Here is a 25,105-nt window from a genome sequence, read left to right as displayed (position 1 = left end):
TTATAAATGATATAGATGTTTATCGCATATATAATAAGCTTATTTGATTTTTAATCTGAAATGTATACATTTAACACAAGAAAAAATAAATAGTATATAAAGTTTTGGATATTTAGTTAAGCTGCATTCAAAATTTTAAAATAAACTCATACGGAAAAGCATACATTCAGAACAGCAAGATTATATCACCGATTATATGTCGTTTGTGTTGTTTTCCAATGTTGGGGGTTGCAATAGGGGTGGGAGTAGGTTGGATTTGCGTTAACTTCCAAATATCAAATATAATATTCGCATTAAATTATATATTTATAGATGAATCACCAAAACACCACAATACGTAATTAAATACCCATACAGATGGATTGCCTTAAATAATTACGATAAAAACCCGGTTCTTTATTGCTGTTTTTTTTTTATACTTTATCATTTTTTTTGAGACTAAAATAAATATTTCTTTGTTGCCCGTTTCTTCATTATTAAATAATACAATTAATACAAACATTAATATCTAAAGATTCGACCTTGAAGGGCTGTTACAAGTATTCTAACAAAATTTTTGTTAATACTAAAATTTGCGGAACATAAATCTAATAAGAATAACAAATTTATGTACCATGCCAACCTATTGAAAATGCAATATTTTGGACGATTAAGCTAATTACATCCGCGAAAAATGTTATTTCTAGTTCAACTTCCATGTCATTAAATAATGTAATACACTTTCTATAAGTGGCCTACCATTCAACTGCATAATGCTTACATTACTACAACTAATTCATTGATTACATAGTACATGGTTTATAGTTATACAAAATGGTGGACATTTTAAATGATGCAAATTTTCAAAGAAATGCTTGAATTATTTGTTTTAGTTCTCAGTCAGATCTGACAAAAAGATGATTAACTTAATTTGTTTTCTCAAGAATAGAGAACCCCTGTGTTAATGCCCACATTTTTATGATGAAGGCGTAGCCATGACACCGGCCTTGCTGTATTGCAGCGATACAATTTGTCCCCTTTTTTACTTTCTCGTATATACGAAGTATAGAGAAAGTATTGTAATCGTGCACAAAAATCACTTGAAATTTTAACAATTTTCACCGTATTACACCTCAGTCCTTCATCACATCCGAAGTATAGAGGACATATTTTAATCGGGCAAAAATTACCAATCCAGATTTATCAAAATTAAGAGGTTTTTATGAGTAATCCAGTCTGAAAACTGGGCTTTGCAATTCTGTCCGTATGTCTGTGTGTCTGTCTGTCTGTGTGTGTGTAAACACGATAACTTGAGTACCGTTACAGCTAGGTTGATGAAATTTCATTTATAAGTATTTTATCAAAATCGTAGATAGATAAATGAAATTTCACATGTTAGTAAAAGATCTAATTCTTTACCTTCTGTTAAATTTTGAGTAATTTCCGTTGACCGGAAGTAGTAATTTACGCTACTTCCGATTTCTCAAAAAACTAATGTAAATTTTTAAAGTACTATTATGCACTTTTTTATTTGGCGTTCACTTGGTGTGCAATTCTTTTGTCTACGAGATTTTATTCTATTTTTAAAACTTTAAGTATTTAAAATGGATTAAAAATCATGTCTATAGCCCGAGTTCCCATCCCCTGTTATTTTATATAAGAATATTCGAGAAAGTTTAGGGGAGACCACTCCCCGGTTTATTATTACAAATACTTCCACTGCACTGAGCTATTTACAAGTCCTCGTGATCTGACGCTGTTAAGTTTGGCGTACTTGAAAATAATCTCCAAGATAATTTTTAAAATTCCAGGAAAATCCTCTTTCCTGGTTTTTTAAGATTGTTGATATACAGGTCACATTATCCAACATTTTAGGACCTGTAATATTTGACTGTTTACAACTTGTTGCACACTGAAGAAAGTTTATTTCAGGGAAGATCAATAGCAATTAAAGTTCTAAGACGAAGACATTAAAAATATAATACTAAAGATCACGTTAAACCTGTCTTATTAAATTACTTATGTAAGTGATCGCTTGTTGTATAATTTGTATATAAAAACGCTCACAGTTTTTCTTCAAATTTAAAATGAAGTTAAAGAAGAAACGTTTTCACAATGGAATCTATAGTATCACACTAATGATTACAAAAAAAATGTTTGTTTAATAATATATATTCACTCACGTTTATAACTATTTAATATGATAATTTTACTAGATGTACACATACTTGAGATCATAAATGAAAATTACTTCCCTTATCCTATTTAAAAAAAAAAATCCATTCTTATTCCATATTTTTTTATTATTTTTTTTTTTAATTTAGCAATTTTTTCTTCTAGTTTTGTAGATTGATTATGCTATAACAAAACTACATTTACTAATATACACATTTTAAAATGTTAAATATCAATTGTTACATGTACAAGTATCCATATATTTTTTTCAAATGTTGGTTGAAATGTTGAATTTCGCTTTTATTAATTTTCGTTGAAATTATTAACAGAAAGAATGCTTCAATTAATTCTACTTGTAACAAGGATGGTCATTTGGAATTTGCTTAAAACAACCCTAAACAATATTGTTAGTTTTTCCATCAATATTGTTAGTTGTTGAAACGTTTTATTGGAACACTAGGTAACCATATAAACCATTTGAAGGCCACATGGGATAAACCGCAGTTGTCACAGTTTTCTTGTTATGAGAATAATGAGATTTTGTGTTTGAAATTATTTGCTGTTCAATTGTGGTATGAAACGTAATATTGAAAGGGATCGAGGTGGTTTAACGCTTATATATATATATATATATATATATATATATATATATATATATATATATATATATATATATATATATATATACACTAGTTTTACATAAATAAATGACTAACTCAAAAACTTTTTTAAAAAGGTCAACTATGTATGTTCTTCTTAACCTTGTCATAAAAATACATTAAGCTGCTATTATTGCCTAAGTTTGGTTTACTTTAGACAATACTTTAGAGATTTTTTATAGACAAGCGATTGTCTTTGGTAACCATAAAACAGCTAAAATTGAACTCTAAATGCGCCTTAGAGCATTTTATTAACTGAATATGTAAGATTTTATAGCTACTCGTACATCGTTTGTTTTTAAAATATTTAAAGAAAAGCACAGGTAATTGTGTTTATAGAGATTTACACAATATTTAACATCTAGGTACACGTTGCAAAATGTCTCAATAGCTCACGTTCATCAATTACTTCCTTGTTTCCCTTGAGTAGATGTAGCATCTACATTTAAAAAGAAAAATGTTAAGACAACATTTTGATCTCTGAGATTAACAAGTCTAATATGTGTTTAAAAAAATAAAGGGGGAAGGGAAATGGAAAATACGAAGTTTGGGGAGAGGCTGTTTGAAGTATTTTGCACGCCTTTAATTTAAATGATGCTATTACTAAACAGCATAAAACAAATAGAAAGAAAATGAAAAGGAGACAACTCATACTTTCGATCTGGTTCATAAATTTCTCGCTTGTTTCCCTTAGGCGGAAACAACCTAAGATTTAAAACAAAACAAAAATGAAATTTGTGAGGAAAGTTTTGTTTATAAAATCAACAACCGTAAAAACAAGTAGGATCAACTTCAAAATACAAACGACAAATTGTTGCAGAGCAGGTTGGTTTGGCTGTGTTGGCGTGTACTGTTGTAATGTGTGGTGGAGCGTCTATTGTAATTTATGTTTGCAAACGTCACAAGGAGATATTACTTAAATATGACCTTAAACTTAACGCAGCTTTACATTTAAAAAAAATTGTATACTATTTCTTAACACTAATTTTAACCTTCCCCTAACCCTAAAATCTACTTTCAAGTTGAATTTCTTTCAGTAACCTTTTACTTTTGGGTCTAACAAAACGCTGGTTATCATAATCTCAATAACCAAAATGTAGCTCAACAGATTAAGATTAGTATTAATTTTTACACAACATTTTCATTCATTCGTTAAATATTGTTCTTGGTACAAGTTTAAATAAATCGACGAAATGCCATTCGGCGAATTGTACTCCGGTCAATTGTATGCTACATCGGCAAATTGAACATCGGCGAATTTTTCTTCTGTGAAATGTAGGCTACTTCGGCGAAGTGTACTTCGGCGAATATAACTTCGGCAAATCGTGATTCGTCGAAAATAACTTCGGCAAATCGTGAATCGACAAATTGTACCTTGGCGAACTTTACTTCAACGAATTTTTAGTGTGAATTATACAAGGGCTAACTGTACTTCGGCGAATATTATTTCAACGAATCTTACATCGGCGAATCGTACATCACCAAATTGCACTCTCGACATTACTACATCCGTGAATAAGGGTTCGTGATGTCACGAGCCTACACATGCAAGGTTTAAACCACGCCCGTTAAACGAACACAGTAAAACAGCGAGGCGGTGTGGGTGGATTTCTTCCCCATTAAAACAAGACAGACAACTCGTCCACGCCTTAAACAAGGGAGGGAAGCGGTGTGTTAACAGCTGGAATAAGTTTGATACTGGTAAGTTTTAAATATGTTTTTAGATATAAACATAAAGAAAGTGTAATCAACAGTTACTTTTATAAATGTTATTTAATTTAAAACTTTGCAGATTTTAAGTACTAATTTAGTTTAAAATATTTTTTTTTTCAAATTATCAATTTGCGTTTGTTTCCAAGAAACATAATATGGTACGCATTTAACTGTATTTAGCTGTTTTTTTTTTTTTTGTTTTTTTTTTTTTTTGTTTTTTATTTTTTTTTTTAGAATATTCCGACAGATGTAAAATACATTTTTACTGCTTAATTATAAAATAATCATTACATGTAATTTCTTTCTATTATAATTGTCTTGCTTGCTTAGAGATCACTCACGACTATTTCTTCTCATCACAACCAAACTATTTCTATACAAGCACATAGGCCCTACATCTATCTGTGTAATGTTTCCACTTTACTTACAGTTGTGAACATTAACGCCACAATGTTACATACAGTGGTAATACTTCTATCTCTCGTTGTGGCTGTCGCTACGAAAGGTAAGTATTTGAGGAAGTGTTTATGTTTTAGTTTGTTGGTCTTCAATTAATGAAATCGCCCATTATAATGAGTTATGTAAGGAAGGGAGTCATGGGTGCCGAATTACTAGTTTTGTATATATCTTATACGCATAGGCCTACAAATAATAAAGACACGTTTGTTTCGTGAGAATTGAAGGAGATGGGATCGAGATTTCGTCGGACTCCTTTTAGGGATTGTGTCTATTTGCAAAAGAGATGATCTTTGGGCGTTGGTAGGCTAGGAAAGAAGGGCGGGGATATAATCGGGCGACATTGTGCATGTTAAATAATGACTAGTCCTCAACAGGGAAGTAGTTCTGAGGTATTTTGATAATCATTTTAAAATTTTGTTCTGACCATTCGTCTATGGATGCTGAGGGTGTGGTTGTTGGATGTGATGTGTTGTCGATAAGTGAGGTCTAGGTCTTAACAATGGGAACATGTCTTCTCAATATGTATAAATGACTTCGATCAGCGGCATTCTTTTTTTTTTCTTCTTTTTTTCTTTCTTTTTTTTTCTTTCTTTTATTTTTCTTTCTCTGTTCATTTATTTTTTTTCTTTCTATCTTCTATTCTTTCTTGTTTACTTTCTTCCTTTCTAGCTTTCTTTCTTTGTTTTTATTTTCTTTGTTTATCTATCTTCCTTTCTTTCTTGCTTTCTTTCTTTTTTTTCTAACTGGACAACACCGGCTCATGAGGCACGTCTGCCGCCGCCCACTCTCCTACCGCTCTTCTCTCCTTCATCCCCCACCCCCCACTCCCCGCGAACGAAGTAATACTTTTACTTTTTACCTTTGTATCCGCACAGACAAATGTCAGCCCCCCCCCCCACCCTCACCAAATATTTCAAGAGCCCTTCCCATCTTACCCCCCCCCCCCCTCCCCGTCAGTTAAAAAACACTGACTGCATAGTCCGACTAAATGTCTTAGATATCGGTTTGAATGTTGTGTCGTTTTTAACTGGAGTGGTGTTGAATCAGAGATGGTTAGTGGCTGATATAGGTAACCACGTGACTCACTAAGTGGTAGTGTTTTGTTTTACTGTTGGTACTGTCAAACTGGTGCTAGCGATCAAACGAGCATTGACCGCGACATTGTTCAAACTGGTTTTAACCAGACGCGCGGCGACCCTTCCCGGCGCCCGGGGACAAACTTTTCGATTTGCACCTCCCCCCCCTCGAGATTTCGATTTGCACCCCCCTCTTACACTTTTGATTTGCACCCCCACCTCGAGATTTCTCTTTGCACCCCCCCCCCTCGAGATTTCGATTTGCACCCCCCTCAAACTTTCTATTTTCACCCCCTCAACCTTTCAATGTATTTTTCCGACCCATTTTGCCCCCCCCCCCTGAGGTTGGCGCACGGGGACATATGTCCCCCCCCCCCCGCCCCGCCCCCCCCCCCCCCCCCTCGGTACTCTACTGGTTTTAATACAGTGGCGGAACTACTATGCCTGTTGGATATAACGTACGATCATTATTTCATACTGTAATTTTATTTTTAAAAAAACATCATGAGTTTAACGATCACATTCGTACAAACAAACAAAACTAATATGGCGACTTTTTAAAACATTTATTGTCATAAACATCGCAAGGAAACAAAATAAAAAATGCCAAGATTTAGAGTTTTCGCGTAGGGTGTTGCAAGGTTGTGTATGTAGCAAGCACAATGGTTACATTGTAAGCAATGTCTGGCGGTCTTAGGAGTGGCGTTATTTGGGTACGGGGCTGTGAAAGAGCAGAAGGTAATAGAGCATTACAGATATATACATATATATATATATATATATATATATATATATATATATATATATATATATATATATATATATATATATATGTGTGTGTGTGTGTATGTGTGTGCATGTGTGTATGTGTGTGTGTCTTTAAATAATTAAACTTGATAAAATTTGTTCCCGACTGAAACATGTTACCGTGTAAAAACATAAGCCATAACGATGTACAACTATACATATTGTATGTACAATGGACGACAGCTTGCTTGTACAACTCTTCTATTATCTAACACTGTCGGTTCATTTATACATTTGCTTCTGCTAACGTTGTAGATGTATAAATTATCGTTCTACACTGCTATCTTATAATACTTCTCACATTCCCTACTTCTAATCCCATAGTATATAAGTGTTGATGTATTCAAAAATGCTTCCTATAGTCTACTACAGCTCATATGTTACTACAGCTCCTGTGATTTACAACTGCTCCTATGTTCTACTACGGCTCATATGATAAACAATTAGTCCTATAGCCTCCCTCTTCTACAGTCTATTACTGCTCCTATTGACTACTACTACTCCTCTATTCTATTACATCTCCTATAATCTACTACTGATGTTATATTTTACTACTGCTCATTTTGTCTTTTGCTGCTCTTATAACTCATTTCCTCCCACTGTCTACTTCTGCTCCTCTCGGCAACAACTGCTCCTGTACCTACCCATAAAAAAAATAACCCTGTCATGCAAGTTCTTTATATTAAAATCAGCCCGCTTAACCGTTTGCTACATCGGTACACAAATATTTCTCAATTCACACAACAGGGCGTATTCACAATTCTTATCACACAAAAAAATAAACAAAACTTAGACACTTGAACGTGTCTCTCAGGAAATCCCCCATCTTTATTCTCCTCCCCGCGAAAGGCCAACAACATTAGTGACAAGTGAGTGAAGAGTTGTATCCCCTTTTAAGTGCAGGATGAGTTGTCTCGCAGGCGCCATAAACAATTTACGAAAGTGCATGTTTAAAAATAGTTCAATTGTCTGAATAACATGTTCTATCCCAAGGAAGTAAAAATAACTGCAACCTTGGATTATACACGATGATATAAACATTTCTCTTACGGAAATATGCATTAAAAAGATTATTGAATTGAAGACTTTTATCGAACGAGAAATACAAAAAATAATTTATAACATTACGAGCCTGATTCGTTATTCATTTTTTTTAAGGACTGACTTGAAGCATAAATAAAGCGCTCTATACAATAACATTAAATATAAAACATTGTATCAAAATACGAATAATGTTTATTTATACTGTTTGTATAATTAGTTAACTAATATTTAGTACATGTATTAATAATAATTTGCAATTTAAAATTCAAAAATTCAAAATTCAACGTCGAAATGTATTGCTCATCTTTCAAAAAATGTATTTATTATCAAATATTATTCGGTTAAGCTTGACAAAGATAGTCTCTACTTAACGTTCACGTTAAGAGCATAACAAGATTATACTTTAACAAATGTAGAATCAGTAAATTACCCTCGCAATTGGCGTCTGTTATATTGAATATACTAATTGTTATATTTTTTTAAATCATTAGCCAAGAAGATCACACTACATCTCAACTTCCCCGCCCCCTTCCAACCGAGAAAAAAAACCGCAACGGAAAATTGCGCTACAGAAAATTGCGCAAAGGAAAACTGCATACAAATGTTCGCAAATAATTTATTTTTCATATTCTAGCATTTTCAAACATTATAAATAATGACCACATGTACATTGTAGCATAATAAAACATTTTCCGCACAATAGAGTGGAAAAAAATGATCGTGACACAATGACACAAAATTATTTAATTAGTTTGTAATTGCGTTTGTCTCTGTTTGCGCAGTTCTCCATTTGCGTATTAGACATCCTTGTTTGAAAAGAGATCGTAAAGTTAGATAACTGCTTTCTAAATTTCTCTTATCTAAAATTGCCACAGGGCTGGTCAAGGATAAACAAAGTGCATGTGTCACAAACCCTTATTATAATTTTTCTTCATTTAGTTTGGTTTTTAAAAGATTTTAGTGATTAAAAACTCAAACAAAGTTACAGATATATTTATGTTGACTTCATAATTATATTTTAAGAATTTTTCGACAAAGGAATGTTGATTAAAACATTACCCTCTCTAACCCTGAAAATGCAGTGGCGTAACAAGGTCGGGTGTCACCCGGTGCGTGACTTAATGGTGTCACCCCCCAGAGGCGTATCGACCCTTCCCGGGGACAAAGTTTCGATTTGCACCCCCCCCCCCCTCAAGTTTTCGATTTGCACCCCCCCCCCCCCCTTCAAACTTTCGATTTGCACCCCCCCCCTCAAGTTTTTCTCTATATATTTTGCTATTTTTTGCCTTGGTGTCAACCCGGTGCGGTCCGCACCCCCGCCCCCCCCCCCCCTCGCTACGCCCTGTGAACATGCAATTTATAGAAGGTAGTTGAAAAAAGAAAGTTAATTAAGTGTTTGTTACTTGTATTAATTTGTTTTATGATTAGAATATACTTTCTTGCATATTTAAAAGCGAGCACATGTACGTTCTCGTTAATACACACTTACGTTAATGTGTTATGTTGTGTGTACAATGAGCGAATGCGTTTATAGTATAATGCACTTGAGCGAGTGTGTTGTTATGCACATACAAAAAAGTAAAGAATCCTTCTTAGATCTAGTGATCCATTTATCAGACGAAGTAGAATTCATATGTTTCTTAACCTCGACATATGAAGGGAATGTGTGGTCAGCACTTTGCCCAAACACCCTTACTTTTGCTACCATGTTAGGTACCCGTTAGAGCTGGGTGGACTCAGGAACATTTCACTGACTTTAACCTGGACTCGAACTCGAGACTTTCGGTTTGCATCCTTAGGCCACGCCTTCATGTGCATGTTAGTGAGAGAATATCTTATGTAGTGTGTGTACATTGCTAATGTGCTATATCGTGTATTTACATTTGCGGGAGTGCGCGTTGTCACGTGTATAAAGGGAAATAAATACGCCGGTTAAGGAAAATATATAGAAGAAATATATCACACGAGCTGATCCGCTGCGTAGCATACGCCGCTATTTAGTTGTTATATTTTCTACTTTTCAGTAATTCATAATTTGTGAATTCGACAGTGCCAATGCTGCCACTGAATATATTTGCTTGAAAACACTATCTGATGGTCGTTAAGGACGATACCCCCCTCCCCCCCATTGAAAGCAAACTCCTCTTCGTTACCTCCCCTAACTTTAAAATCGTTTCAAACTACATTATCTGCCCCTAATAGCCGTCACTAAACCGGCTCTACGATTGTAAACATTTAGCGTGAACCACAGCTCACCAGACTTCCTAGAGAGGAAGAGAAGGGACTGCAAGGCGCGCTCACAGCTTGTTTTCTAACGTCTCCAAGAAGAGAATTATATATATATATATATATATATATATATATATATATATATATATATATATATATATACATAGATTTTAACACTATTTTTTCTGGACACTCCTAGACCCAGTCACCTCAAGCCTCACCTGTGTCCCAGCCCAGCTCGGCCACACAGCCATCAAAGCCAGCGTCACCAACGCCGTTCTACCCAGCAACGTCCGCCTCTCCGTGATCAGGAACTCTCGCGAGATCGCAGGCTGGTACGAGAACCAAAAATCCGCTGCACCGGGGTACAGTGTTAATGTGAGTCGTACATCGAATCAAGTTACGCTGGAGGTCGTCGTGAATAACATCACGGGCGGAAGCTGGGATGTGTTTTTCAACGTGATGCAGGATGGAGCGTTGTTAGAGTCTACACAAACATGTAAAATTTTCGTTTGGGGTAAGTTATCTTTTAACAATTACTTCAGATAGTATTAAACCTTAATTAACGTTGAGTGATAATTATGGTTAACTGGGTTAATATAATCGGGAATATTACAGGGTTTTGATGGTAAAGATTATTTTAAGCATGTTTTGTGGGGGGGGGGGGGTGCTAAATTCCCCCCCCCCCCCCCCCCCCACTTTAAAGAAATAAAATTAATATAGAAAGTATATACCTTTACCAGTATATCCGCTATTTACAATTTAGTCTGCCCCCTCCCCCCGAAAGATTCAAGTGCCCCCACCCCCCGCTCTTGAGAAAAAAAAAGTTTGAAAGAAACACTGAGATTAATATCCTATTCATATGATCATTCTTCCTGTATTTTTCTAACTTAAAGCCACTCCAGAAGAAATAGTCTGCAGCTACAACCTCTCGTCTGCTGCTCCGATGGTCAGCTGTATGATACGTCGGCACTTTCCGAAGATCACGTGCCAGTGGAAATACAGAGTCGGGAGAAAAACGGTACCCACAGAGTCTTTACTTTCTACCATTCTATCTTTGATAGTAAATCTTCATTAGTTTGTCCAGAGTTAACTATGTATATAGCCCGACACCAGGCAGATACAGGAAAACTGCGCAAACAGAAAAATGAGCAAACACAATATAATATGAATAATACATTTTAATATTGTCGTTTTCTATGAAATATGTTTTATAATAATGCATTGTACTTGTAGTCACTCTTTGTTAATGTCTATAAATGCTCGGTTTAAGAAAACGAATATGACTGTACGCACTTTTTTTTTCGCTCAGTTTTCCGTTTGCATCTTTTAAGTCACCAATTCCAATGTCGTTCCAACTGGTTTTTTTTCCTATCCGATAATTCATCTGGGAAATTTTGGCATCGTTTCTTTTTCCAGTCTTATATATTCAGTTCTGCTAGCTTGTAAATTGAATGCAATGTGTCCCGTTTGTGACTTATGGTTTTGTTTTCGCTTGTTCCGAATTAAATCGACACCACTTGGGTTTGATCGAACCCCAGGGTTTCGATGAGTCAATCTCAGGGGTTTTGAGTAGGTTAAGACACACCTAATTCATATGATTCAAGATCGGATTTTATCTTAGAAGCTGTTCTAAATTAAATTAAGATTTGTAAAGTTCACACTTCCTAGATAAAATTCTCACCTGACCCGAATTTACGTATTCATTTTCAAGCCCATGTGTTTTGTATTTCCTTTATCAGAATACGTCGAACAGCCAAACTGAGACGAGGGTCAACAACTACTTTAACACAAATTGCTCCCTTCCCCTTACCTTAACATCTTCAAGTGACTACAACGTTACCTTGACAGTTACCTATAGAGGTAACTATTCAAAGAACCCCGGAGCGCCTCCTAAAATCACGAAGACAATCCTCATCGATGAAGGTTAGAACTTTTTTTTTTATTCCAGTATCGAGTTAATGAGAATAAACATAAAGATTAGGTCTGTACGTAACTAACATAGAGGAATGATTGTTAATATAGCATCTAGTGCCGTATCAAAGTAAGTTGAATCATTATTGACGCAGTTCATATTACACCAACAACAATTAATACATACATAATGTAGTCCTTATTGCCGAATCAAAGAAAGTTGATTATGTAAGCAGCCCTTACTGACAAATCAGATAAATTTTTATATATAAGCAGCCTATACTGCCGAATCAGAGAAAGTTACATATGTAATCAGCCTTTGCTGTTCGAAACTGAGAAAGTTAAATCGAAACAGGAATTCTTATATTTAAAGATTGAAAAAAATAATGTTAAGGCAGTTTTCTATACATAGGCTGTCTAGCACTCACTTACACGGTAGCGCGTGTAATTTAAATTAGAGATTAAGTGATTAACCAATCAAATGTTACTGTATGAACTAAGCCACGTACTTGGTATTGATGTTACACATATCAAGATTATGACTTTGTTACAATAAGTTGATTTTGTTATATTTATAAAAATATACTTTTATTTTTTTACAGGAAATATTTCTTCTAGCAATAGCAAGAGAACTATCGCAAATACGGTGAGTTGGTAAGATATAAATTGATTGTTTAGTTAAAACCTACTTTCCCAATTGAAAATAAATACGTTGACTGGTGTCGCTTTAATAATAGGTCGAATACGTAATGGAATACGATAATGGTTAGTGGTATAAAAATATCAGATCTAATATAAAGGACTTGGCAGAAATCAATTTTGAGTAAATCAGATAGTCTTGTATTAAAAGAAATAGTTGGGAAAGTGGTTGGGTCGGTAAAGTTCATGGCTGCTAAAGCGAGAGTCCTGAGTTCACACCCCCCGTGGCAGATGAGGCTAAATAGCAGCATCCCCCAGACAGATAAGGCTGAATAGCAGCAGTTGATTTGTTTGTGGAGTTTTTTCACCTATATGTTTTGCTGCACCCAGTTATCGAAATTCATATACATGAGGTTTCGAACTCGAGACTTTTCGGTTTAGCAAACACTAGTTTCACCTTCCCGACCACACCTACCCCGGTATTTTTGTATTTAAAAGGTAGTGCTAAAATTAATAACTATTGTATTTTATGTTGTTTTAATTGTTTATTGATTTGTTCCCCAACAGACACAGGTAGCTTCTACTCGCAAAGACTCCACGATGCTACAGACTACTGAAGTTTATCCCATAGGTGTAAGGGAAATCACCACTACGAGAAACTATGAAACACGAACCGTAACTCCAACAACCCCATCAACAACTAAAGTTAAGCCCCCTACAACAACAACTCAGCCGGCTCAGCCAAACACTCCGGAAACAACAACCCCTCCACCGAGTGTCGCTAGTGACAGTGCCCTAACAACAGCTTCTTCTCCGGGCATTGATGAAGGCACGACAGCAGTTCCACTGATTCAGTCTGAGACGTGGAAGGAAGACGAGCAATCCACGAGGGCTGATACAACCACAGACCAACCAAGTGACACAACAGAGTGCATAGAAGATACTTCTTTAATGCCAGAAACAGACATAAAAATAGACATGCAGCTCTTATATGTAAGGGGCATTTTATTATTAGTGTTATAGTTATTATTATAATTAGTATTAATATTTTTCTTATAAGTTTTATCAAATGACTGTTACCATTACCCTTATCCTTACCCCTTACCCTTTACCCTTACCCTTACCCTTACCCTTACCCTTACCCTTACCCTTACCCTTACCCTTACCCTTACCCTTACCCTTACCCTTACCCTTACCCTTACCCTTACCCTTACCCTTACCCTGACCCTTACCATTACCATTATCGTTACCGTTACCATAGTATCACCATTTTCAACAACAGCATCAACATCAACATCAACATCAACATCAACATCAACATCAACATCAACATCAACATCAACATCAACATCAACATCAACATCAACATCAACATCAACATCAACATCAACATCAACATCAACATCAACATCAACATCAACATCAACATCAACATCAACATCAACATCAACATCAACATCAACATCAACATCAACATCAACATCAACATCAACATCAACATCAACATCAACATCAACATCAACATCAACATCAACATCAACATCAACATCAACATCAACAACATCATCATCATCAACAACAACAACAACAACATCAACATCAACATCATCTTCATCATCCACATCATCAGTAATAGCAGCATATTTCTATTTTTATTGTGTTTGCTTTTTTTCAAATCACTCATTTGAGATGCATTTTAAAAAAAAACTGCCTTGGTATCAAACAATGTTGCATGCATTGAGTAGGCAAGTAGAAGCATCAATATATTCTTAAAATACTCTTAGGATAATCCTAAATGGTTCCTAATTCAAACAGAACGCCACCGTCATGGTTGACGAAGCACTAGCGACAGGATTGGGGAACAACGCTATGCACCATTGGACCCAATTGTTACATATTTTGAACTCCCTAGATGAGGCCTCGAAATCAGCTCAGGACGAGGATGCAATTTTTATCGAATTAAAAAATATTGGTGAGTTCCTGAGTAATATCTGGTGTGTTATAATAAAACATGTGGTCTGTGTTTAGAAATATACTCGTTGGCTTATCCTTAGAAAGACTTAATTCCTTAGATGTAACCCCATTTTATAGAAGCCTTAACCGTAACACTACAATCAATGACGTAAGAAAGAATCAGTTTGATGAGAGACATGTCAATCTCAAAACTTTGATCATCTGGTACCATGTGACTTATTTGACTAATTACTCAAAGAGACCATACATGGGTAGTATAAGAAAAAACCACAATTTTTATTTTTTTTACGTTAAAACTGCTTCTAGTGGACGGTGTAGTTGTATGGTAGAGAGTTTGACAGTAATCCCGAAAGTCTCGAGTCCCTATGACGTCCCTAGGCAAACCGAGTTTCAATGGGTACCTGACTTACTTCTAGGAAAGATAGGGCTATTCCTTCATATGCCTGGGTCATAGAAACAGGTGAACTCTACTTTACCTGACCCGTAATGTTCAAAAAGGTACACGACAGTCCCGCTTTAACGTTATCAAAAATTCAGGTATACATCAGACAAGTCGTATGTACATGTTGAAATCAATTACGGAAAGTGAACAATAGGCATCTATAATAATAGTTTCGCTGTCTCTCTATCTATCTATCTGTCTGACAAGAACGCTCTAGAGAAAACACAAGGAATTTAAAAACCTGCACAGTAATTCGAAAAACGAAATATGACGTCGACACATTTAGCGTAGAGTAGAACATAATCTCAAACCAGAGAGTGCACACAGTAATGTAATGACGTCATTGAAACATTGAAAAAAAGGAAATGTTGTCTAATCTAAATGGTTTGCGTGAAGAGTTTCTTGCATACAATTCTTCGGGTAGGGGCGAAGCCCCACCCCCGCGTAAGAACGTCTGAGGGGGGTGGGGGTGGGGGGGGGGGGGGTTGAGTGGGGGGGTGGTTTTAATTTAGACTTTTTCCTCCCCGGAGAGGGGTGGGGGGTACTTGAAATTTTCGGGGGCGGGGGTAGAATTTTCGGGGAGGGGCGGACACTGGAAAAAGTATATAATTATATTTCGTTGAATGGGACGGTAGACATGTTTTTTTAGGGGGGGGGGGGGTTGTGGGTGGGGGGTGGGGGGAGGGGGGGGGTGTGTGGGGGGGGATGGGGGGTGAGTGGGGGGGTGGTTTTAATTTAGACTTTTTCCTCCCCGGAGAGGGGTGGGGGGTACTTGAAATTTTCGGGGGCGGGGGGTAGAATTTTCGGGGAGGGGGCGGACACTGGAAAAAGTATATAATTATATTTTGTTGAATGGGACGGTAGACATGCTTTTTTTTTTGGGGGGGGGGGGGGGGGGTGGGTGGGTGGGGGGTGGGGGGGGGGTGGTGTGTGTGGGGGGGGGGGTGGGGGTGAGTGGGGGGTGGTTTTAATTTAGACTTTTTCCTCCCCGGAGAGGGGTGAGGGTACTTGAAATTTTCGGGGGCGGGTGTAGAATTTTCGGGGAGGGGGCGGACACTGGAAAAAGTATATAATTATATTTCGTTGAATGGGACGGTAGACATGTTTTTTTGGGGGGGGGGGGGGTGGGGGTGGGGGGTGGTGTGTGTGTGGGGTGGTGTGTGTAGGGGTGGGGGTGGGGGGGTGGTGTGTGGGGGGTGGTGTGTGGGGGGGGGTGGGGGGTTGGGGTGGTGTGGGTGGGGGTGTGGGTGGGGGTGGGGGTGGTGTGTGTGGGGGGGGTGGTTTTTGTTTAGAGAAAAGAGACAGCACTATCAACCTAGCGCCCGGTGTATCCTTCCTCAACGGGCCATTTTTCTCGTAATATAATAGGTTAGAAATATATACCCTTTCAACATACCATAACCAATGTGCTACTAAATGTGTTTATCCCCAGCTGTCTACAAAGGTAAAGCTGTAGGGGTCATTGATTTCCCTCCTACCATTAATACAAGCGCTATACTGAACATCAGTTGGAATGTTTATTCTAAGATAGGTGTAGCTCTACCAAGGGAAGCAAGTCAGGATTTACCAGGTCTCGTCATTGGTAGGTTGTCGGCCTTGCTTCTTGTTTAAAAACATGCTCGTTATAATGCTATAGATTGTTTTGTTTTTTTAATTTACATCTTTACGTTATGTATAAAATAATCCCGTGAAAATTAATTATTATAATTTAGTAAACTTAAAAAGATTATATATATAAATAGAATATATTATGTTTTAAATTTTAGAATACGTTTTTTACCAATTTTACAGATATTTATTTTTAAACTAACTTTTCCTAAATCATACATGTTAGCACATTATAATCAGCATATTTTTAAATATATATAGTCAATGCCTACTATGTTTTTTTATTTTCATTACTAGACCTGTACATTAATGGTACGTTGGATTATTCGAATTAACTTAATCCCCTCTCTAGATTATGCGGATCCGCCTCACTATTATGTGATTGTATTCAAAGATGGCGCGAACTTGCAACTGATCAACGCCAAGGCACACAACTCGTAAATATTTACTAATTATCATAATTAACGATATTTAATAAATACAACTTTACACAATTGGCCTGATTACTTTAAAAGTTGTATGACATTTGTTTATTGTTTTGTTGATTTTTTTTGTTAATTCATTTACCTGAAAGTACTTTTTTTTTTCACTCTGAACCCTAATTGTAGGACCGTCGAAGGGAAAGAACTCCAAAACTATAAAATTGTTTCTGAGATTATTTTCTTCAACATAACACAAGGGGAAGTAACTGTTGATAGACCACTTTACCTTAACTTCACGATACTCGCTGTAAGTAGCTATGTATTATAAGTAGACTTACTAGACCTAGTCATATTAGCTTTAATCATGAATAAGACTTTATTGGCTGTGTGATTATCGTAATAAATACGTTTTATCTTTTCTTACAGACAACGAATACACAGCCCGAGTGTGTATACCTGGATATGTTGCCAGGGTAACGAACATTTACTAGCATTTACGATCGATTAAAATAAAATGTATGAAAATAAATAGAATGCAAATAGCTCATATACTACACATTATCCTTAAAGAAAAACAAAGCTAAATACCATCCTATATGTTAATTTAATAAGCATTACATTTTTGACATTTTTTTTCAAATTTTTGTTTGTAGATTCAAATGAAAGCTGATTTTTTTTTTATTGAATATTATAATAATTTAATGTTTTTAAAGCCGATGTGTATTTGGACATACGTTTTAAAAAAAAACATAAGGCTATAGTATAATTACTTTCCAATTCTGCAGTATCATTTAAAAAACAAATAACTTACCAGCATTATTTGTGTACATTGCACTTCACATAAATATTTGAATCGCGGAAATTGACTTACTGTAATTAAATGATATTATTAATCAACACTTCTTTCCGAGTGCATAATGTGTAGTTATATTCATGTCATATGAATTAATTTTCATAAATAAAAACCGTTCAAAGTGTTAAAATAACTTTTACGTGTTTTTCAGTTATGTGTAGTTTTTACATAAGTAATACAAAAACATAAGTTCTTATAATAATTGTGGTAAAATTCATTAAATATTTACCTGTTCTAGATGGCAATCAACATACCTATTTTCTTATTGCAGTGGTCTACAGATCGGTGAAGGCAACATCTGCCGAGTGGTCAGTCGTGGTCAGTACCAGGTGACGTGTGCATGTGAGCAGGCTAATAAACTCTTCGCTGTCCTGGTTCGTACAACATCAACGGTAAGTTGTGTTGTGTTGTGCTGTGTTGTGTTTCGTTGTTTTGTGTTGTGTTGCATGTCGAACATTCAGTTGTTTTTATAGGTGGAACAACAACACTGAAACAAACATTCAAACCAACAAAAACATGACGTATAATGTATGTATTAATTAAACAATATAAGAAAAAAAGGAACATTAAAATCTGTATTAAGCAGGCATTAATCTTAATAGTATTAATAAGATTATTCCAAAATGTAAACGTTGTATTTAAAAACGATTTTTATGGCGATATTAGCTATATGAATATGTATGTTTTTAATGAATCAATCATTCCCTAATCCGTGTGAGAGGGAAGAATGACGTTGTGACACCATAGTTGACTATATCATTACTTGTTGTCATGTTTATATGGCCTCTGCTGGTTTACGTAATTCCAATGTCGTGTTCACCATACTCGTTTTCTCGTTGTGTTCAATGAAACAAATACCTGAGGAGTTATTTTACTAAATAGCTTACTAAACAGTTTTTCTTTAGAACGTAATAGAAATTTTAATGTATTTCTGTAGGAAAATCACTTGATTTTGTTTGACTGGTTGTCAATAGTAGGATCTTGTGTGTGTATGGCCTTCCTGTTGGTTACTCTCATTATCTACATCATAACATGGAGGTAAGGGCTCATTTTTTTATCTTTCTCAAAAATCACGTTTTGAGGAATTCTGGGCAATAGGTTAATTTGCCAATGTCGTATTGTTAATGCATTCAATGTATACTGATTAACACAGCAAATTCTATTATATATATATATATATATATATATATATATATATATATATATATATATATATATATATGCGTGTGTGTGTGAGTGTGTATGTGTGTGGTTTCTTGCGGACGTGCATCTTTGCGTGCGTACATGTGACTGCACACTTCGCCGATCGACTGAGACACCATATATGCAGCTTCGTCTTTGCTGTATATTTTTAAGCCGACAGTGTCGCTTTAAAAATCAAAGTTGTTCCTTACCTTTTTTTTCATTCACACAGACATATCAAATCTGATCATTTTATCTTGAACATCAACATCTCCGTGTTTCTGATCATTGGGAACTTAGTTTTTATATTTGGAATCAATGAAACTGGGAACAGGGTAAGTATGGGTTTTAATTGGCAAAAAACAATATGATAATTACTTTATTATTATTGTAGGTGAGTCAGATAAAATATTTTAGATCAGAAAGAAAATAAATTTTACAAATTACTACGGCGTTATAAAATGGATGTGCTTGAAAGAAATACGAAATTATTTGAGAGGAGTATTTGCTATGTTTTTTTTTTTCAATTTTATTTCCGCGTGGTTGGGGGTGGGGAAGTGGAGGGGGAAGCTTGGAAACAAGAAGTATTGCGGTGAGTGAGGCGTTAAGTGAATTCATTTATAGTCAGTGCAGTATGCACATCAGAGGCCTAGCGAGGGGGGGGGGGGGCGGGGGGACATATGTTCCCGGGCGCCGACCTTAGGGGGGTGCCAAATTGAAAGTTTGAGGGGGGGTGCAAATGAAATGTTCGAGGGGGGGGGTGCAAATCGAAAGTTTGAGGGGGGATTGGAAATAAAAGTTCGAGAGGGGGGGGGTGCAAATCGAAAAGTTTGTCCCCGGGCGCCGGGAAGGGTGGCTACGCCTCTGATGCACATTTTTATCAAATTACAACAGTACCATTTCGATATGTATGCAACATGACAGACTGTTTTTTTTTTCCTTTATCTTATTACTTACTAATTACTTACTTACTGATTACTTACTGATTACTTACTGATTCACGCTCGCGCTGAATTGAATGTGACCCAAAAAGGATTTTAAAATTATACACAACATATAGTCTTTGTTAGTAGCTTGATTACTACAAATAAAACTTATATTAGTGAATCTTGTAGTAGCTACTTTACACTACACAACACATAATCTTCGTCTGTAGCTTGAATAGTAAAGATAAAAACCTATATAAGCGCGTTTTAGTAGCTACTTCACACAACAACATGACAACATTCAACTCAACAGTCTATCCTTTTTAATGCTCCTTCAAAGGAATTATTCTATTTTTAACTGTCAAGTGATTTTATCAAAGGTCATGTGCACCGTCATCGCTGCCGGTCTTCACTTCCTGTTCCTGGTCGTGTTTTTCTCCCTGCTGGGTCAAGGTCTCGTCTACCTCAAGTCTGGCATCAAACAATCCAACAATTCCATCATACGTCACGCGCTGGCTTTGGCATACGGTAAGACTTTTCAAATACTGAGACACATTAAAAAAAAATTCATTCTGGATTATTTGATTTTCTTTACCCTAATTATTTAACGCTATTGTTTAATTATAAAATAATTCGTACTTAACCGACGCAGAAATAATTTACCCAGGAATATTTATTAAAATATGTTACACTATTTTTTTCAGATTATTAAATTAAATATCGACGATAGTATTACCTAGTTAAAAAAAAACAATTAGGAAAAGTAAACACACGTCCAACGTAATACATGCTAAAAACAGATTTCATTACCATGAACCTTATTTCATGGTAAATCTATCACAGTCAGCTCCCACTAGTAAAAGTATATGTTTACTATATAAATTCCATCTCGTTCGGGGGGTGGGGGCGGTAGACTTTCTTCGAGGGTGCCGAGCCCCTCCTTCCACCACCCCCGAAAAGATGCCTGGAAGAAACTCTGGTTAAATATTAACCGGCTAAATATATTTACAGGTTGCCCTTTGATCATCGTCACTGTGTCTATCGCAACAGTTGTCGCCACTAAATCCGAGGGCTTCGGAAATACATCAGTGTTAGTAACATTTCAATGTTGATTGGATGTAACATAACAAACCTTGTTTTTTTTAATGCTTTTTTAGTTTTGCGAAATCTTTGATGAAAAATTTAGTTATGTCATTAAAAAAACGTAATGCTTAATTAAATTGACCACGCACAAATTATTGAGGAAATTATTTCGAAGTTCTATTTACGAGGACAATCAAACTTTATGTGTAGACCTAATCCCATATAATCTTCCTTTGGAATTTTTTTTTTTTTCAAAACTTGTATTAGTATAGGAGTTTCTTGTTTACATGATGTGTAATAAAAAAAAAATGACTCCATTGTGGTCCATTGTAGAGATGAAATACATTTCATACGTTTCATTAAAGAAATGGTGTGGACAGCATTATGTTTTTACTTTCCAAAACGAAAATCATGTACCGTTAGAGATGTTTAGATTTTGCAACGTCATAAGTCCGAACCGAGATCCGAACTCGAGAGCTTGGAGCTAACAACCAAATGCTCTACCTTACAACCACGTAGTCTCTGATCTTGACATTGAGTTCTTGTTTTACAGCTGCTGGGTTTCAATAGGTTCTGGAATTTTCTGGGCGTTCGTCATCCCAGCACTTTTTACTTTAGTGGTGAGTTGATACCAAAATGTCACATTAGTTTGTCATCCCAGCACTTGTTACTGAGTTGATATCAAAATGTCACATTAGTTCGTCATCCCTGTACTTGTTATTTTAGTGGTAAGTTGATATCAAAATGCCACATTAGTTCGTCATCCCAGCACTAGTTACTTTAGTGGTAAGTTGATATCAAAATGCCACATTAGTTCGTCATCCCAGCACTAGTTACTTTAGTGGTAAGTTGATAACAAAATATCACATTAGTTTGTCATCCCTGCACTTGTTACTTGAGTGGTGAGTTGATATAAAAATGTCACATTAGTTATATACACAACTCTACATACTTGGTATTTACGGCAATAGAGTTTGTTGTCGGGAAATGTAAAACACGCTAACCAAAATTTAATAGAACAAACATAAACAAAAATTAAAATGTATCGAACTGGTTTTGTTTCAGATCAATCTTTCTGTTTTGGTGATGTCCTGCTGTGCAAATACTAAGCCACACAGGTTAATTAATTTGCATTAATTCATAACTTAGATTTATTGTGTTCAACTTAATTTGGTTCATTATTAAAAAAATGAATATCAAGATCGCATGGCAATTTGTGATATGTATTCTTTTTAATATAATAATCACCTTCTTTCTGCTCAAGACACTAGGAACAGAATCCACATGGTTCAATGACCTAGGTCTTAATGTTACTAACGTAAGGTTAGATACACATTATTTTTAGAGACGTTCTACAGACTCGAGTCCGGGATTCGAACTCGAGACTTTCTCGTTACCAGTCGAAAGTTCTACCTTTCAACCACGCCGTCCCTAAGTTTATAAAAACAACATAACTTTAAGTTAGTGTCTATGTAGTATTTAAGATCGGAATTAAATTGTTTTAATTTAACAACGCGTGTTTGTAAATAAATATAAAAGTATGTATTGTTCTACACCTGCAAAAAATGTATGAGTAAATTAATCTATTCTAACAGGCTAGAGATTATATCGATTAGTGTACTGAATTCGATCACTTGTTTGACATGGGCACTGGTGATCTTATATCTGATGTACCAAATTCAACTCTTGCAGTATCTCTATGCAGCATTAAACGCTTCACAGGTTTGCATTTTTAAAAAATAATATATCGGTATACCATTGGCGAATTTTCGACAAATGAAGATTATTCATTGTAAAGGGCTTTTGACTAAATTATTAGAGTTTCTTTTAGACTTTTTTTTTACATGGGAACGGGGGGGGGGTGGAAGTCACTTGAAATTTTCTGGGGTGAAGCGGACTAAATATTCCGGGGGATGGGAGTGTGGGCTGAAACTGGTAAAATTATTTATTTTCTTTATTAATTCTCTTTCGTTCGGGGGAGGGGGCGGTTGAGAAAGACATTTTTAAGATGATTCGAGATTTCTTTAAAAATGTCTCATGTCTGAGAGACTATGAAAGCGGAATTCTGTTGACGTGAACTTCATGCTACTAGCTCTGCTTGGTTTTCAAGGTTACCGTGTTATAGAGTATAGAACTGACCACACTATACTGTAACAGATTTAGTGTATTACTTATTAACAAAATTAATTAACTACATTAAGTAACTAAATCGTTTGCTAGAAAAAGTAAAGACTATGTTGTTTTTTTTTTTTTTTTTTTTTTTTAACTCGATTTTTTCGTTTACACATTTCTTTATACTTTAATTTTATTTTCAGGGTTTCTATATGTTTATGCATTTATATTTTCTTTTATTTTATTTTCAGGGTTTCTATATGTTTGTGTTCCAATGTATTCTACAGAGCAGGGTAAGTTTATCGCTAGTATGGGTTCAAACCCTGTATTGCTGTTATTTTACGTACAAGATTATCCCGGGTTGGTTAAATCAGTTGTCAGACACAGAGAGGAGAGGGAGTCAGAGGGAGTCAGAGAGGGAGTCAGAGAGGGAGTCAGAGAGGGAGTCAGAGAGGGAGTCATAGAGGGAGTCAGAGAGGGAGGTGGACAGAGGGAGAGACATTGAGAGACATACGGATAAAGTAAAGAATCATCTTTAGACCTAGAGATCCATTGGACAGATGAAGTAGAGTTCATTGGATTTCGAACTCCAGGCCTTCAGGTTGGCAGCTCTACCACTTAGAACACGCCATCCCATACAAGCAAAGTGGCAGAGAAAAAGGGAGAAAAAGTGAGGATGAGATCGTAATAGACGGAGATAATGGAGAGCAATATATAGAAGATGACCACATAACACATATTTATTGTAGTAGCAAGTGGGACGGCATGGACTAGCGGTAGAGCGCTAGTCTGCTAACTCGGGATCCAATTAAGGTTTAAACAATAGAACATCGCTGAATCCACCCAGCTTTCATGGTTAACTAACTTACGTTAGGGAAAGTAATGTCGGCTGGGCATACTGTTCACATTTTCCTTTCATATACCGAGGTCACATAAACAGGTGGACTCTACTTCACTTGCCCCATGGACCATCTGGTTCGCAAGGAAATCTAATTTTTTTTTATAGTAACAATTATCTCTGACTATCGTCCAGGTTCGCGCTGGGTTTGTTCTGATCAAACATCGCTACAAACCAAACCAGGAAGACTACAACAGCTTAACCTGGACATTCTCCGTTAGTAACGTAAGTCTACTGAAGTGACGTCACATTTGTGTCGTAATTACATCAACACCTCACCCACCTCCCCCGATCATTATAGTGTGACACATTGTCACAAAAATTAAGACCACACTTGAGTGTCACAATATCACAACACAACCTTATCAAATATAATTCATGTGTAATATTCTTTTTTTAAATGTCTAAAATATTAGTTATTTCATATTGTATATTAAAGGAAATAATCATAGATAATAAATACTATATATAAAGTTAACTGTTTCCAAGTTAGTATTATTATGGGTAGACCATTACTAATAAGTATAGAATAAGAGACATTTTAGGAAAAAATTCAGTATTTTAAAATTATCGATTTACAGAATAAGTCGACACAACAGAAAGGAGGTCATAAAGAAAGTTTCAGTAAATATGAAAATCAAGTCCTCTGAGAAACGGTCGATCCATATATGAATCTCTTGCTTTCAGTGTTTTTTCCAGATTTTTCTCTGGGTGAAGGGGGAGGGGTACGTAAAATGAAACTTGTGGGGTAAATTTTACTTTGGGGGTGGGGGGGGGGGGGGGAGAAGGAGGTTGACAGAAACTGGTAAAAGTATCTATTCTCTATATAATTTATATTTCGTTCTGGGGTAGGAAGGGGGGGGGGGGGTAAAGGAGATTGGTAGAGACACCTGATTTAAACACTGCATTAC

At 35.9% G+C, this 25,105-nt stretch overlaps 1 protein-coding gene across 1 annotated transcript; it reads left to right on the top strand.

The window, feature by feature from the left end:
- Positions 1 to 4,467: 4,467 nt before the first annotated feature.
- On the top strand, positions 4,468 to 24,875 carry LOC131936702 (adhesion G-protein coupled receptor G2-like). The gene is made up of 23 exons (XM_059293745.1): positions 4,468 to 4,514; positions 4,957 to 5,031; positions 10,341 to 10,658; positions 11,038 to 11,162; positions 11,884 to 12,067; positions 12,658 to 12,701; positions 13,262 to 13,687; positions 14,510 to 14,666; positions 16,543 to 16,692; positions 17,071 to 17,155; positions 17,327 to 17,447; positions 17,567 to 17,613; positions 18,265 to 18,385; positions 18,931 to 19,031; positions 19,408 to 19,510; positions 20,482 to 20,629; positions 21,113 to 21,191; positions 21,738 to 21,804; positions 22,250 to 22,302; positions 22,780 to 22,906; positions 23,548 to 23,589; positions 24,330 to 24,419; positions 24,776 to 24,875. The coding sequence occupies exons 2-23, from the start codon at positions 4,977 to 4,979 to the stop codon at positions 24,842 to 24,844; spliced, it is 2,712 nt and encodes a 903-aa protein (XP_059149728.1). The 5' UTR covers positions 4,468 to 4,514; positions 4,957 to 4,976; the 3' UTR covers positions 24,845 to 24,875.
- The last annotated feature ends 230 nt before the right edge of the window (positions 24,876 to 25,105 follow it).

The sequence above is a fragment of the Physella acuta genome, unplaced genomic scaffold (genome assembly GCF_028476545.2).
Source record: "Physella acuta isolate Inbredline_101_S28 unplaced genomic scaffold, ASM2847654v3 ptg000185l, whole genome shotgun sequence".
Taxonomy (NCBI): domain Eukaryota; kingdom Metazoa; phylum Mollusca; class Gastropoda; family Physidae; genus Physella; species Physella acuta.
The sequence above is the reverse complement of the archived record's forward strand: the minus strand, read 5'-3'. Positions and strand labels throughout refer to the sequence as shown.